Here is a 14808-nt window from a genome sequence, read left to right on the forward strand (position 1 = left end):
GATAGCTCTGCGTTGGCAGGGATGGGGGTGGGGGAGGGGGGCTGCCCGGCTTCCTCACACACAGAGTGTGGGGTGCACCGGGCCCTGACGATACCACGCACTGAGAGGCGCACCCCCTGTGATGAGGGTGAGGGAAAACATACAAGTGAAAAAGAGTCGGCACAGGACGTGCAACAGCGGACGCAGTGGGCAGTAGATGAGAGGGAAAGGGGAAGGACTGGACCGGAGCAGTTGTGCCGTGCAGGTGCTGCAGCCCCTTCCCCACCATCACCCGGTGTGTTGTCTACTGGTCAACGACACACCGAGAGAGAGGGAAGCAATCAGCCTTGGACCCACAAAAAAAAATCCTTCGGTACCGTCCGCTTCGTCGTACTCCTTCTGGCGCACCTGTTTGGCCCTCTCTGTTCCTCCCTTATACGCATATAAGGACACAGGTAAACGCACGCCGCCACTGTCCGATCATTTCTCAACAAGAGAGCCTAGAATAGCTGAGGGAAGTCACGGCGCAGCGCGTCCATGACGTCGTCGGCCGACGAACGAGGATCCTTCGCACGGCCTGCCGCGCGCACCATCGTCTGCGCAAAGCGCAGATCCTTCGCAGATGACAAGCACGCCGACACCGCCGCCAACACCTCCGGCTGCGATGTGCGGTAGCCTTGGAACATGGTGGGGTAGGTCTGCGTAATGAACTGGTCGAACGTGAGAGTCGGGTTCGCGCGCGCGGCGTTCTCGAACTCGGTCTTGATGCGATTCTGCTCTTGTCGCGAGTACAAGGCACGCAACAGAAGAAAATAGGCTGCTGAGCCGATCGGGAGTTCCCACCACGGCAGCCCTTGCATCGTGTACAAGGGCGAGTTCGCATTGGAAAGCGGCACCATCAGCATCAGGAACAAGAGAGCCGTGAGGTAAAACATAAAGTTGAACATTTTGCGAAACATGTCAGGATTCAAAGGCGGCTGGCCCGCAAAGGGAGCAGTGCCGCCCCCCATGCCCCATTCAGGGCCCTGTCCAAAGCCACCACCCATGTTCCCAGCACCCGCACCGGCACCGCCTTGCTGCCGCGGCAGGCCCTGCTGAATCTTCTGCGCAAACTGCTCACGCAGGTGCCGCTCCCTCTCTAGCTCCTCCTTATCCTCCTCCGCGGCGGACCGCTGCTGGGTGCCGTTGCCGCTGCTACCATTGCAGAAAGATACGCGAGTACTGTGGAATGGTCGTGTCGCCACCACGCACGCCGAGCCGCTAAAAAGAACTTCGGGGAGTGATGAGCACGTCAGCGGCGCAGACACGATGTGCTTGCGAAGCATGCTGCCGCAGTTGAATCATCTACCAGAATCCAAAGAGTTTATGCTCGCCCACCCGACGGTGAAGCAAACAAAAGAAACGCGAGCCAAGGAAGCAAAGTAAGAAGAGGTACAAGAGGCAAACACACTGCGCTGCAACATGAGGGGAGAGGGGGGGAGCAAGCCTGCAAGTGACTGGGTGCGTGTGCCAGCGTGACTGTGAATAGATGAGAGTTGCGTATATGTGTACGTTCAGGGGTATTTGCTCCAGCGCTGAAGTATGAAGCTGCACAGCTATAAAGATACATGTTATGAAACGAAAGAAAAGAAGATCATCGAGGTTCGAGTATTCATCGGACACACGTGCCGAGAGTATGGACAAGCACAGCATAAGCGCCGCGGGCAGCGATGGCAGAGATAAAAGCACGAGCAAGACCAAAAGAAGAGCTATCTGGAGTCGAGTGTGATAGCCTGCGCAGCCCGCACGATGCGTCGCCAGGTCAGAAGCCGAAAACGCCATTAAGGGGGAAAACATGCATGCGCTGCTAAGCGCATCGCAACGAAAAACGGGAGAGAAAAGGCAGAGGCTGCGGCGAGGAGTGGAGCCACGTGCTCTCTGTGATTCCGAGTGCATGCGCCACGGTCAGTGTGCGCGATGTTCACCCGGTTCGCACCTGCATCTCTACCTCACCTCGTCGTGCGTGACTCAATCCGTTTGTGCGTGTGCAGTGTGTGCACCCAGCCGCGCCATCCGGATTCAAGTGCACGTCAAAGCAGCACCTTCACAAACGCGCACCTGCGTTTCTTTTCGTCTTAAGACGTGTAAAGAGCGTCGCCTCTGCCACCTCACCGCACACAAACACAGAGGGGAGAAGAAAAGGGGGAAGGTGGCATGCCCTTCAAGTTCGCACACCACCACCAAACACAAGAGCAACCACACGTGTGCGTCGCCCACGTTTCTCCTCAGTAAAGCGCACCATAACTACTCATCTTACGAATGTGCATACGCACCTTGACGCGTTTGTTGTCGTAAACTTCGCGGTCGATCGCCAGCTCTTCGGCTCCTGGCAAGTACAGCCAGCACCAGTTGTGGCCTAAGTCTTGAATGCCTGTTCGCCGATCCTTCTCCCTGAACTCAATGAGTCTCGGATCGACACGCACCTTGTACTGCTCCCACAGCTTCTGTGCGACATCCTTCTTGCGCAGAGGGCAGTTCAGTAGCCACCCTTGGCCCCAGCTCTGGCGGCCGAAGAGCAGGTAGCCCGTGTTTACGCGCCAGTACACGTCGAGCCACTGCCGCTTGCGGGCTGCAAAGTCGAGAAACTCTGCGTTTCGCTCAACGAAGCGGTCGTACTGCTCCGAGTCGGGGTTGTAGCACCACACACCTTGACGGAACTCCGCGTTCGGCGTCACTGCGTTCCCCTCGGACATGTACTTCTGTGCCACCTCGCGCTTGATCAGACGCTCCTCGCCGGCAAAGCCTCCCTGCGGACCGAGAATTGTGCGGGTGAAGATGACCGGGATGTATTCCAGCTGCAGCTCCGGGGCCATTTCCCGAAGCAGGCGCGACCACCGCAGCATCGTCGTCGGAAGCGCGGACTCTCTCTCGACTGTACTTCTTTCGCCGCCTCTATGAAGGCGTCACTGGACGTCACCCAGTGACAAAGGCACTGCGTCGTGTTCTCGCTGCGTTATGTGTTTGCGATGTTGAGAAGGGGAAGGACCGAAGATGAGACAGCAGTACAGAAATCAGCGAAGTGCGCTCATGAGCGAGAGCGTAGCGGGGGAGAGAAAAAGAATGGGATGAGGGCAGAGCGATAGGCCAAAGACGTCCATGGCTCGCAAGAGATCTGCGCGCGCGGCTGACGTCTGCACCCGCTTTCCTCTCCTCCCCCACACCCGCTCACACTGGACAGGCAAAGTGCCGTCGTTCCTCCGTCGGCAAGAGAAGCAACGCTTGAAAAAAAAGCGAGTCGCCGGCGTGTCATAGTGGCTTTGTGGCGACGCTAAAGGACTGAGGTGGAGTGAGAGGAGAGCATTGAAGGCTCAAGTGGGGGTAAGGGTGTACTCCTCTCGACTACTTCCTGCACAAAACCATTCGTCCGTGTAGCCCCACCAACGCCACCAGCTCAACGCACACACCACGACGCTGAGTATAGCCCCCCCCCCCACACACACACATACACGCACACTCCCCTCCAGAAAAAAACGCGAAAGGCGGAAACCGGAGTCCCTTACCCCAGCACCACTTCAAAGAACAGGTGGAGCGTCACTGCACGATTTGCTTGCGCCAGCCCACGACGAGAGAAAAAAAAATAGAACGAGAGATTTGTGAGAAAGAGAAAGGCAAGGGCGATGGAAAAGGAGCACAGCGCGTCTTCGCCTGAATTCACCCACCACTTTTGATTCGCGCGTCATCACTCCACATCAACGAGAACTCTTGCACGCACAGATGTCACATCATCCTGAAAAAAGAAACCCCAACCGCAGCCAACGAACTGATCCAGCAGAGCCGGCAGCTGCCTCGGCAGCGAAGTGCGTGCATCACTTGCGGCGCTTGTCGGGCGTCGGGCGGTAGTCGCACACGCTCGCCTCCGTCGTAATCATCAGTCCAGCAACCGAGGCGGCGTCGACGACGCACGACCGCACCACGTGGACAGGGTCGACAATGCCGGCTTCAAACATGTCCACGTACGTGCTATGTTGTGCATCATATCCCATGGACGTCTCTTGATACTCAGCCACGTTCTCTACTGCCACGGCGCCCTCCTCACCAGCGTTTTCACTGATCTTCTTCAGAGGAAGGCGAATGGCGTTGCGCACAATCTGAATGCCAGTGCGGCGGTCCTGCTCCATCTCCTCGTCATTAAGCAAGAGCTCGTCGAGCTTCTTCGAGGCGTGTAGGAGAGCCGCGCCGCCGCCAGCCACGATACCTTCGCTGAGCGCGTTCCGGGCCGCATTCAGCGCGTCCACCACTCGATCCTTCGACTCGCTCACCTCGATCGCGGAGCGACCACCGACACGGATGACAGCGTGGGTGTGATTTAGCTTCGAGATGCGCTCCCGCATGGCCTCGCGGCTCTCCTCGGTCATGAGACGCTCCAGTCGGCTCTGCAGCAGCCGGACTCGGGCTGACGTGTCGCCAGTGCCGCACACGACAGTGTTGTCCATGGTCTGCTCCATGTGCTTTGCGGACCCGAGCAGGCATCTCACGTCCTCCACGTAGCCGACGGAGCTGACCTTTTCCACGCTGCACTGGCAGGAGAAGGCAACGTCGTGCAGCTCTTCCTCCTTCAACTCTGGGACACACACCACACCACACTGAACGACGCCGCACTCATGATTCAGGATGATCGTCTGCAGCACCGGCTTGGCAAAAGAGGGGCCAATCAGCACCAGCGGTCGCTGCTGCGCCCGCGCCGCCTCCAGCAGCCGCACCACATCCTGGACCGCCTCCAGCGGCTGCGCAGTTACAAAGACTAGCGGATTGTCCAGCCTGCTGCGCAGGTTGGCGCTGTCGGTCATGAGGGCGCTGGAAAGGAAGCCGTGCTCGGTGCTCCAGCCATCGTATCTCGACCACTCCGTCGTGGCCGTGTTTCCATCCAGTACAGAGATAAAGCCCTTCATACCGACCGCCTGCACCGCCTGCGCAATGAGAGTGCCGAGGGGTCGCTCGCCGTTCGCGCTAATGGTGGCCACGTTCTCAAGCATGGCGAAGTCCTTGACTGGACGGGTCTGCTCTGCCAGGTCATCGAGGATGATTTCAACGGCCGCATCGATGCCGCGCTTGAGGTCCATCGGGTTTGCCCCGGTTGCGACACTCTTGTAGCCCTCGGCGAAGATGCTCCAGGCGAGAATGGTCGCCGTCGTTGTGCCATCACCCGCCACGTCGTTGGTTTTGCCGGCCACCTGTCGGATCAGCTTCGCCCCGACGTCCTCGAACTGGTCGTGGAACTCGATCGAACGGGCTACTGTGACGCCGTCCTTGGTGATCTTTGGCTCCCCGTCCGGTTGCCGGATTATCACGTTCCGGCCCTTGGGGCCGAGCGTTACTCCGACGGCAGTGGCGATGCGCTCGATACCAGATAGTATCAGCTGCCGCGCCTCTCCGCCAAACTCGATGGACTTGCCGCTCGCCAAGCGGCGCGATAAGGAAAACATCTGTCGCAACAAAGTGTTGTGCAACTGTTATCTGTGGCTGAATCAGGAGGCGCAGAGGCACTGCGAACTACAGAAGCTCACTATGAAGAGGTGAGCAGTCCGGCAGGGGGAATGCGCTCGGCCTAAACTCTGAGTATCCGTGTGTGTGTGTGTGTGTGTGTGTGTGTGTGTGTGTGACAGACAACAGAGACAAAAACAAAACAACACAAACGCCCACACGCACGAAGATGTAAGCGAGAAAGTCGAAACAAAGGAGAGAGGTGTGCGAAGAGAAAAAAAAACGCAGTGGAGCACATGCGAACTCATGGCGATACCGAAGGGCACGCCGAGAACGGCCCTTGTGGAAGACATGGTAGAGACGGTAAAGTCGCTTCTGTCGCTGCTGTTTCTCACTTATTCCCATTGCCGCGAGAGAAGCGAGTCGAGCGGCACTCTTAGCGCCACTCAGAGAGTGGCCATGGTGTCGCATGGCAAGCAAACTCCAACGTCGCCTCAAGTTATCGTTGCACCTCTTGAGAAGCAAGAGAACTACAGAGAGTCAGCGGACTGCCCTCTCGTAGCATTTTGTTTTTGCTTTGGTAATGCTGCGGCACGGCACACTCGTAAGCGAGCGCGCGCACGCACACATAGCCAGGCATTTGTGTGCACAAATGCCTCTCACAATCTTTTCTATGCGAAGGGAAGCCATCTAGAGAGAGACCGAATACAAGCAGGTGAATGCGCATACCTACCGGTCGGATTGGCCTCCACTTCGGTGCCCCTACCCCTTCTCTGTGCACCCTCCTCTTCATGACAATCCTGCATGTTCATCGAGGAGAAAGAAGGAAGAGCGGAAGACGAGAGACCCGATTCATTGGTCATCTTGTACAGCGTCTATGCGCGTCTTGACTCATTCGCGGAAGCAGAGGGGTAAGTGTGCCTTCCAACGTTCACGGTTCCCATCGGCCCGTCTCGGGGTTACCACTGCCTACGTCGCCATCATCTTCAACAGAGATGAGTGAGTGTATTGGCGGAAAGCGTCGGGGCATAGAACTCACAGCAAAGTGAGGCGGGCGGAGGGGGGGGCGGGTGCAGCGCACCGGGCACACTGATGCAACGATGTTGGTGTGGGAAAGCCTGTCTTTGTCCCAAGAGGGGAGGAAAAGTGCGCACGGAGAGGAATTTTCAGCTTATGTTCTGGAGCACTGCACGCTGTCGTGCTAGATCCATTTGAAAGCGGGAGGCTGCATTGCACACCAGCGGCCCCCCGCGCAGCAACCCAACGGCGGCTCCGTTTCCGTCAAGGGCGTCGCTGCGATCCCCCATCAGCTGAATCCGCAGGCGCTCCTGGGAGCTGGCAGCGTCCTCGGCCTGACGGCGAATGGCTTCAAAGCGGCTTAGCAGCTCTTTCTTTTCGAGCTCAAACTTCTCGCGCTCCTGCCGAAGTGCCTGACGCTCTGCGGCTGCGGCGTCGCACAGGCGTTTGTGCTCGTCCTTCATGTGACACGCTGTGGCCCGGTCGGACTCTATGGACTCCAGCTTCATCTTGTACTCCTCCTCACGAGAGCGCAGAGCCTTGAGGAGGTCTGTCTCGTCGCGATTTTGTCGCTCCCGCACCATGGACGCCTCTGCCCGCTCTCGCGCGATCGCAATCCGCTCGTTCTGCAGCTCCGCCATCGCCTCCATCTTCTTCGCGAGGAACTCTTCAAACTGCTGCTCTAGCAACTTGCGCTCCTGTGCCACCTCGCCTAGCATGAGCCGACGGTCCTTCTCCGCTTGCTGGCGGAGGGTGTCGTAGTGGGCGTGGGCCTCGCGAAAGGTGCGACGGTCCTCCTCGCTGTTCTTGCTGAAGGAAGATAAAGCGAGCTCGAACTTGGCGTACAGGCCGGCCACACGGGCTCGCTCAGCCGCCACCGTCTCCTGGTTTGCCTTCATCTCTGCAACCATCGCGTCCAGCACGGCCTGCCGTTCGTCCAGCTGACGCTCCTTCTGCTTCAGCACTGACATGCGCTCCGCCAACAGCTTCTCGTTCATGGCCTTCGTAGCTTCCATTGTCTCCTGCATCGTTGCCACCAGTGCCTCGATACGACTGACGTTGCCGGCATGCCCATCCATCGTGGCGAGCTGCTGCGCGTGCTGCCTTTGCAGCTGCTCCAGCGCAGCCTCGTGACGCTTCGCCATCATGGCTAGTTCTGCCTTCTGTAGCTCATCCTTGCGCAAGCTGTCGGCCTCCATCTGCCTCCTCACCTCCTCCAGCTGCGCACGGTACCGAGCGCTCACCTCCTCTATCTGCGCCGTGAGCACGAGGCCATCGTGGTGACGCGACTCCTCCTCTGCCTTGGCGCGCCGCTCTTTCTCCATCTTGTCCATCTCCTCGCGCAGCTCTCTCTCATTGCGCAACCGCGTCGCACGATCCTCGAGGTCGCGCCTTAGTCGTGCCTCTCTTTCCTCCTCATCCTTGTTCATACGCTCTTCCAGAAAAGTGCGGAACTTCTCATCCCTCTGCTCGACCATGGCCCAAAACTTCGCCTCCCGCTCCTCACGTTCCTTCAGCTCCTTCTCCAGCTTCTCCGTGCGTGTCATATCCTCGCGTCGGTCACGTAGCTCTCGCTCGCGGCGATAGCGCTCATCCTTGATGAGGCGCTCTTTTTCAGCCGCAACGACGGAGAGGTTAAGTTCGTGAAACACCTCACGTACATCTTGCGCGAGGCGCTGGAAGAGCGCGTGAGCCGCCTCCTCCTCCTCAGCGCGGCGGAGGCTGACGGCACGCTCGTGTTCGCGGCGGCGGCGGCGCTGTAGCTCCGCTCTAGAAACACCAGTCCCTTGCTCATCCGCATCCTCGGTTTCGTCATTCTCGACCGCCTTCGCGGCCGCATGGTGTGTAGCCGTATTCGTGGGTGCCGCGGCAGCCTTGCCTGCTGCGCTTGCGGCTGCCACATGTTGAGAAACCTGTTGCTCCACAAGGTCGCTGAGACGCTGCTTCACCTCTTGCTCTCGTTGCTGCTGCGCAGCCAGTTGCCGCTTGAGCTCTTCCTCGCGCTGCCGCATTTCCTCTGCTTTTTGCGCCTGGTCAGCTTCCCACTTGGCGATGCGCTGCATCACCTCCTCCTTCTCCAGGCGCAGCTGCTCCTGCACCGTAGCGTACAGTCGCTTCTCTTCTGCCTCTACGTCGGCCATAAGTGCCTTCGACTTAGTGACCGGCCTTAGGGCTGCCGCGGGTGGCGACGTGCCGACGGAAGGGATGTAGTCGTCGCTGTCCACTGGATCCTCGAAGTCGTCGGCGTAGTCCTCGCCTTGATTGTCCGACATGGCGACAGGTTTGCTGCCGGATGTCTTCTTCACAGATGAGGAGGAAACGGGCTCGTCCACCTCAGAAACAGGTGCCGCCCCTTTATTCTTCTTCGGCTTTTTCGAGTCGCGAGCCTTATTCTTCTTTGAGCGGCTGGTGGACTTGGAGGGGGGGTGTATTTCCTCCACCGTCTCCTCTGGGCCAGTGTAGTCGTCATCGTAATCTATGGCGGCGAATGAGAAGCCCTTGCGTGACGTGGGGCTGAGGCTTGGCGCATCTTTCAAGGACGACATCTCGACTGCAGTGCGTTGGAAGTGCTTTTGTCGCTGCTCGCGTTTGCCCCAAAGTTGTGTATAACAGGCGAAAATAAATCCAAAAGAGCCCAGCGCGTACAAACTGCAAGCGGCGAGCCGTAATGGTGACGGCGCACAGCTACGAATAGTGAGTGCGCGCGCCACACAAAGGCCACCACAAACCTCCGGCAAGGAAAAAAGGGAGGCAAGATGTTAGCTGGAGAAAAGGTCACCAGTACACATTCTTTCGCGAACGAGTGTCCGCTTACTCTGTCGGAACATGACAGGATTCGCCAGGACGCAGAGAGGTAAAACTGCATGTGTTTTCCCTCTTTCGCAGCACTCCTTTTGAAGAGTTTTCAGGGCAATGAGCCTTTTCTTCTTCCTCGGTAGCCACGCGCACTAGCCAACTTCAGCACTGCTCTCGGTTTTTGCGAAGTTAGAATGCGTGAAGGTCGAAGCAGAGTGCTGTGCGTGAGAAGTATCCTTTTCATAAAACGGGAGCTCAGCACACGATACGAGCAACAAAAACAAGGAGGAATCACTTCACACCCGAGATTTCGGGCTGCCATGTCAGGATGCACGCTCAGCAGTGGCAAAGAAGGAAAACACATCATGAAAGCACAAAGTTTTTGCCGCAGCGAGCAGCCTAAAACATAGACGGCACCCAACTCTGCATCACTTGCACAAAATTCATCCCTCCTTCTAGCCCGCGGCTGCGTCGCAGCGCCTGCACACCCTCCGGAGACAATGGTTTCAGTTCTTGTAGTAGGTCGAAATCGAACTTCACAATCCACTTCAACGCTATGCGAAGAAAGAGGTTCACGTCCTCGGCCGGATACTCCTGAAGAAGCGGCAAAACATCACTCATCGCTTCTCCGGACAAAATGGAGCTGCGCAGGTGGTGGCACATTGCCGCCGCAACGAAGAAGGCGGCGTTTCTGATCTCGTCGCCGAATGAAAAAAGAAAGTCCCACACGCGCAGGCCGTCTGCTATGTTGAACTCCTGCGTAAACAAGAGCATGATCCAACGAAGTGCATAGTGCTCCGCATTAATGCCCAGATACTCGAGGTGTTGAAACAACGAGGGATCAAAAAAGCGCAAGACATTGTCAAACAGCCTCATCGTGCTGGTGAGCCCGCAAGCTGGGTCAAAGTCGAATGAGCGGCAGAAGTCGTCACCAAGGTACGAGAGAAGCGTTTGGAAACAAAAGAAGGTATCCGCCTCGACGGAGGCAGTAACATTCGATGCCTTACCTTCGGCGAAGGCGTAAAGGAGGTGAGCGACGTACTCGTTCATTCCTTGAACATATCCGAGTGATTTGTTTGCCATTGCTGTGCTTATCAGTATTCTGCGCAATGCATGCTGCGAGGGAGTGAAATGTGCAACCTCTGCCGTACTGTCATCTCGGCTGATTTCCAGTCGGCTCTCATCTGCAAGAAAAAAATTCAAGGATGGCATGGTGCGAGGCACGTCAACGTCGATGAAGCGCGAGACATCGCTCGGTTCCAACTTCGATGGCTCGGGTCCAAGACCGCAGGCCTCTAAAACACCATTGTACTCCTGGAGTCGTTCGGCTTCAATGGCAGCCCAGCGCTTTGTGGATGTCGGATAGAACCCCATTATAATTTTCCAACAATCAGGGCGCGCGCTTTCGTGCAAGCCGCGACGACAGCTTCTCGTGAGTGCTTGAAAATCGATGGTCTCCGCATTCAGAATGTGATCGATGTTCAGATCCATGTTGACGGTGGAGACACTACCAGAGGTCTGGCGACCGCGCAAACGTATAAGAAGCAAAACCACACAAGAAGTGTTCCTCCTTTTTTCAAATGTCAGCAGAACTTGTGTTCCCGTCAGCCAACTACTTCTTATTTGTTGTTGGCACCTCACTAGACGGACTGTGATCGGTGATGCGTCCTTTGGAAGTCAAGAGGCAGATATGCATCGGGGCAGCTGAGTGCTAATCTTTCGCATCTGTCGGTCCCTATCAATATGGCACAGCTCATGCAACATCACTCCTGCAATATGCGGTGTGCGGCGATCGACGCCTCAAGGGTAAATCAAGAGAGTCAAGCGATGAAGCGAATGAGAAGTTGAAAAAGTGCAGCATAGGGTCTTTACCATCAGCGCTAGTGGAGCATGTCGGCTTTGAGATGAGGCATTTGTAGCCGCTATGACGAACACTGGAGGCCTCAAAGGAGTCGCGCTCGAAAGCTCTGTGATAACGCATTACTTTGAGGGCACCTAAAAGAAGACATCGACCTTTTATTTTGCCTGCTTTGAGAAGTTCGAGAGAAACGGGGAGCACGCATCCGCAAGATGAGAGGAAAAAAAGATACAAACAGCGCAATCACCGTGCACTACCCCATCTCCATTGTGAAGGGACAACTTAAATGAGGAAAGAAGGCCAAGAAACAGCGAAAGCCCGCTGGATACCTTATTCGCTCCTTCAAGCTTCATATCGGTGAAACAGAGTCCTAATTGATTATTCTACGCAAGCCTCTTACACCCTGCTGCTCGAACACCGTGCATCAGTTGTTGCTATTTTGTTCGCGTGTGCTCCTCTTGCATCCTGATTATGGAAAAGGGTTCACTGCATCGAGGAAAGATATGACGGTTCGTGTGAAGCTCGTCTGCGTGTCGATGATAGGGTATACCAGAGCCATGCGACCATCTGGGAGGGCTACGTAGGCTCGGCGGTCAATCCTGTCGTACGTCTTGGGGTCCTCGTCAGCGAGGCTCGAGCGATAGTACGACTGCTTGGAAACGATAGCGCAGACTGCGATCATGAATACAATAGTGGGGGCGTGAAAGGCCAATGCGTGCACGCGGCTCGTGTACGTCTGCGGGAGCAACAGGCTCCACAAAGGGCGCTTAACGGTGGCGGGCATTTTTCAGGTGGAAACGAAACCAAACTCACTGGTCTTGCTTTTGTTCTGCATATTGTCATGCATCCAGATAAAAGATCGAGGGAATAGAAGCGACGACAGTTGAAAGAAACAGAGTGGGAGAATGGTTGCTGCGACAAGCGGAATGCATTGCACCAAAGAAGAGGGAAAAAGAGCACCAAGCAAAACAGCGGCTGCCTCAGCAGAGCACAGATTGCCGATGAAGCAAAACATCATAGCCCTAGTGTGCGTGTGCCCACGCGAAACAGGTGGCCGAATAATGTTGCTCTTTCATAGATGAACATACGCGAAAGAAGGAACAGTATCAAGTGCTTTTCAGACGAGGTGCGCTGTGGTGAGCGTACCCGAATCAAGTAGAAAACAATAACACATCCTTGTGTATGGGGGGAAATACGTGTGTGAAGCTTGAATACCAATCACGCTTCTTTTTTTTCCATTGTCACTGAATTGTGTCATCCCACTTTCAGGATTTTTTTTACATCGGTGGGGAGTTGGCCCTAATCAATGAAAAAGAAAGGTGCGCGATGATTGTACATGAAGCTCACGCGCGCGTAAAGAAGAGCTTTACGGTCTCACGATCATTTTCCTTGTTTACCACATTGTTCGAGGCGCGAAGACGCCAGCCCTCTTCCTCAAGGGACTGAAGAATCACAAGGAAAACCGAGGACTTGTGGAGCTCGTCGCAGAAGTGCTGATTCAGATCCATACGCCAGTGATCAGGATTCGAGAGAAAGATGAACTTGGCTGGATCCTTGCTAGGATTCACAGCGGTCGACGTGGCAAGGGGGAGTTGAGCCTCCATTGCGCGCACGGTGTCTTCGCGGATGGTGGAGCCGAGCAGCGTGATAGTCGGCGGGTTGAAGGTGCAGGAGACACAGAGGTTTGGCATGGTGAAAAGTGGCGAAGAAGGCTTTTAGCGGGTAATGGTGACTCGACTTTGGGAAGGATAGAGCGAGATGAAATAGAAAGGCGGGTGATAAGGGAAAGGGTGATTGAGAAACAGCAGTGCGCAAGTGCAAAACAAGGGACATTCGCCTCCGATACTGTGTTCTCTAGAGCGTAAATCTAGACAGAGACGTTAGTTCTTTCCCACCGCTTTGCTGCAACATCTAGGAAGGTTGTTTTTAAAAAGTGACGAAGAATAGGCGCCTCACACCTTCGCTCCATCAAATGGCAGTTTGAGGTTTGAAAATGAACTGCATGTCGCTGGTGCTGTTCGCATGGTAAACGCAGTGCTACCATAAAGTGAATTCTGATAACCAAACGATATCATGTGAGAAGAAAAGGCGATATTGTGCTACCTTCAAATTCACTTGCTGACACAACGCGATTGTTACGAAGCGTCATATATATATATATATATGAATTCATAGACCACATTAGACAACCAGCACGATCACCTACAAGAAACTCAGAACAATGCAGAGATATAATAAAGGAATACAGGACAAAATACTAATATTTATTTATTGGTGTTGTTATTATTACTCCCTAACCCACTAAAGGTGAAAAAAAAATAATCAAGTGACACGCAGCATAAACACACACACACACGCACCCACAAAGCACAGCTTGGGTAAATGAGCTCATAAACAATCATGAGAGTTAGGTCAGTCGAAGTTCGTGCAAGACGTTCGATCTGTCGGCATTGATGGAGAGAGCAGCCAATGGCAAAGAGATAGGAAAGAGGATAATTGTTGTTATATGCGATGCATCGATTTCCGATGAGGCGGCATCACAAACGCGAGATCTCACTCTCCACACGACGAACTAATACTCCGTTACTCTGCCAAATCAATCTGTCTTCTTTATCCACTCCTATTGAAGAGGATTTGGATTGGTAACCCAACTATGCGATGGGAAGAGGAAACTGAAGAGAGGAAAAGGCAACAGTGGATTAGCTGCGAGTTCACTTGCTGACGCAACGCGTTGCTTCGAATGCATCACGTATCGACGAAACGCCCGATTACCCACGAGACCATGAGCGAGCCATCAATCTATCCGCACGGTGCTTTCCATCTGCCTTCTTTACATTCAGAGATGGGAACAACTTTTGCTTTCAACACTGTCAGTACCGTGTCAAGCTCCTTCCCACGTCCAGAGTGTCGCCTGTCCGAGCCCCACGTTTCCTCGAAAACGTGCCGGCTGGATTGAGGGCGCTCGAGAATATAGAAGTGCACTACCTTGCTTTCACGTTGCTGAAAAGGGTCGTTGGTGAGTCTGAATAGAGCCACCAACTCCAAAACGCGCGGAATACCTCAGAAACCCTTGTACGTTATCAATGCAGGTACAATGGGAAGGAGGTCAGTAGCAATGGCTACCTCAATAAAAATAAGGAAAAAAAAAGAGTACCTAGTAACGGAGTACTTTTCCATTGAAAGCTGCAGCTTCGCTATGGGTCATACGGAGCTGCGAACCATCCTATCCGATCCACGTCCAGTCATAGTCCTCCCCAAGGAGAGTTCCACCTTTATTTCCAATGCGCAGCAGCCCGGTATCATCTGCCTCTAGAGGTGGTTCTCGATTTGGGGCGGTGAGCAGATTAACTACGCCAATACGTAGTAGCCCCTTGCCTACCATGTCGAAAAGCTCGGCCTGCCTAGCTGGCGGCGATGCAATCACGATGCTGTCAAGACATGGTGTGATGCTGCGCAAAATATCGATATCACCCCACACCCGTGTAATCGACTGGCTCATCGTCACGCCCCATCTTCCCCTTGTTGGAGTTGTGCGCAGTCGGCCGTATTCACCACTCCTCCGGACAATGCACTTCGCCCTCCTATTCCCAGGTAAGAGGACAGCGTCATAATACGCATCGAAATCCAGCGCGCAAACGCCACTTGCGCCTGTTCAAGATATGCCCGGTTTCTTTCCGAGTCGGGCAGGTCAGGCGGGG

General features: G+C 55.1%; 7 protein-coding genes across 7 annotated transcripts; all 7 read right to left on the reverse strand.

The window, feature by feature from the left end:
* Positions 1-479: 479 nt before the first annotated feature.
* On the reverse strand, positions 480-1304 carry LDBPK_302810 (hypothetical protein, conserved; the record flags this gene model as incomplete). Its single annotated transcript, XM_003862944.1, has 1 exon — positions 480-1304. The coding sequence occupies one exon, from the start codon at positions 1302-1304 to the stop codon at positions 480-482; it is 825 nt and encodes a 274-aa protein (XP_003862992.1).
* Positions 1305-2243: 939 nt separating this feature from the next.
* Positions 2244-2861, reverse strand: LDBPK_302820 (hypothetical protein, conserved; the record flags this gene model as incomplete). The annotated part of the gene is made up of 1 exon (XM_003862945.1): positions 2244-2861. One exon carries the CDS (start codon positions 2859-2861, stop codon positions 2244-2246), a length of 618 nt encoding a protein of 205 aa, XP_003862993.1.
* A 963-nt stretch (positions 2862-3824) lies between these two features.
* Positions 3825-5441, reverse strand: LDBPK_302830 (chaperonin HSP60/CNP60, putative; the record flags this gene model as incomplete). Its single annotated transcript, XM_003862946.1, has 1 exon — positions 3825-5441. The coding sequence occupies one exon, from the start codon at positions 5439-5441 to the stop codon at positions 3825-3827; it is 1617 nt and encodes a 538-aa protein (XP_003862994.1).
* Positions 5442-6605: 1164 nt separating this feature from the next.
* On the reverse strand, positions 6606-9002 carry LDBPK_302840 (hypothetical protein, conserved; the record flags this gene model as incomplete). The annotated part of the gene is made up of 1 exon (XM_003862947.1): positions 6606-9002. One exon carries the CDS (start codon positions 9000-9002, stop codon positions 6606-6608), a length of 2397 nt encoding a protein of 798 aa, XP_003862995.1.
* A 649-nt stretch (positions 9003-9651) lies between these two features.
* On the reverse strand, positions 9652-10626 carry LDBPK_302850 (GTPase activator-like protein; the record flags this gene model as incomplete). Its single annotated transcript, XM_003862948.1, has 1 exon — positions 9652-10626. One exon carries the CDS (start codon positions 10624-10626, stop codon positions 9652-9654), a length of 975 nt encoding a protein of 324 aa, XP_003862996.1.
* Positions 10627-11579: 953 nt separating this feature from the next.
* Positions 11580-11894, reverse strand: LDBPK_302860 (hypothetical protein, conserved; the record flags this gene model as incomplete). The annotated part of the gene is made up of 1 exon (XM_003862949.1): positions 11580-11894. The coding sequence occupies one exon, from the start codon at positions 11892-11894 to the stop codon at positions 11580-11582; it is 315 nt and encodes a 104-aa protein (XP_003862997.1).
* Positions 11895-12453: 559 nt separating this feature from the next.
* Positions 12454-12801, reverse strand: LDBPK_302870 (hypothetical protein, conserved; the record flags this gene model as incomplete). The annotated part of the gene is made up of 1 exon (XM_003862950.1): positions 12454-12801. The coding sequence occupies one exon, from the start codon at positions 12799-12801 to the stop codon at positions 12454-12456; it is 348 nt and encodes a 115-aa protein (XP_003862998.1).
* Between the last annotated feature and the right edge of the window lie 2007 nt (positions 12802-14808).

This window comes from Leishmania donovani, chromosome 30, assembly GCF_000227135.1.
Source record: "Leishmania donovani BPK282A1 complete genome, chromosome 30".
Classification (NCBI taxonomy): domain Eukaryota; phylum Euglenozoa; class Kinetoplastea; order Trypanosomatida; family Trypanosomatidae; genus Leishmania; species Leishmania donovani.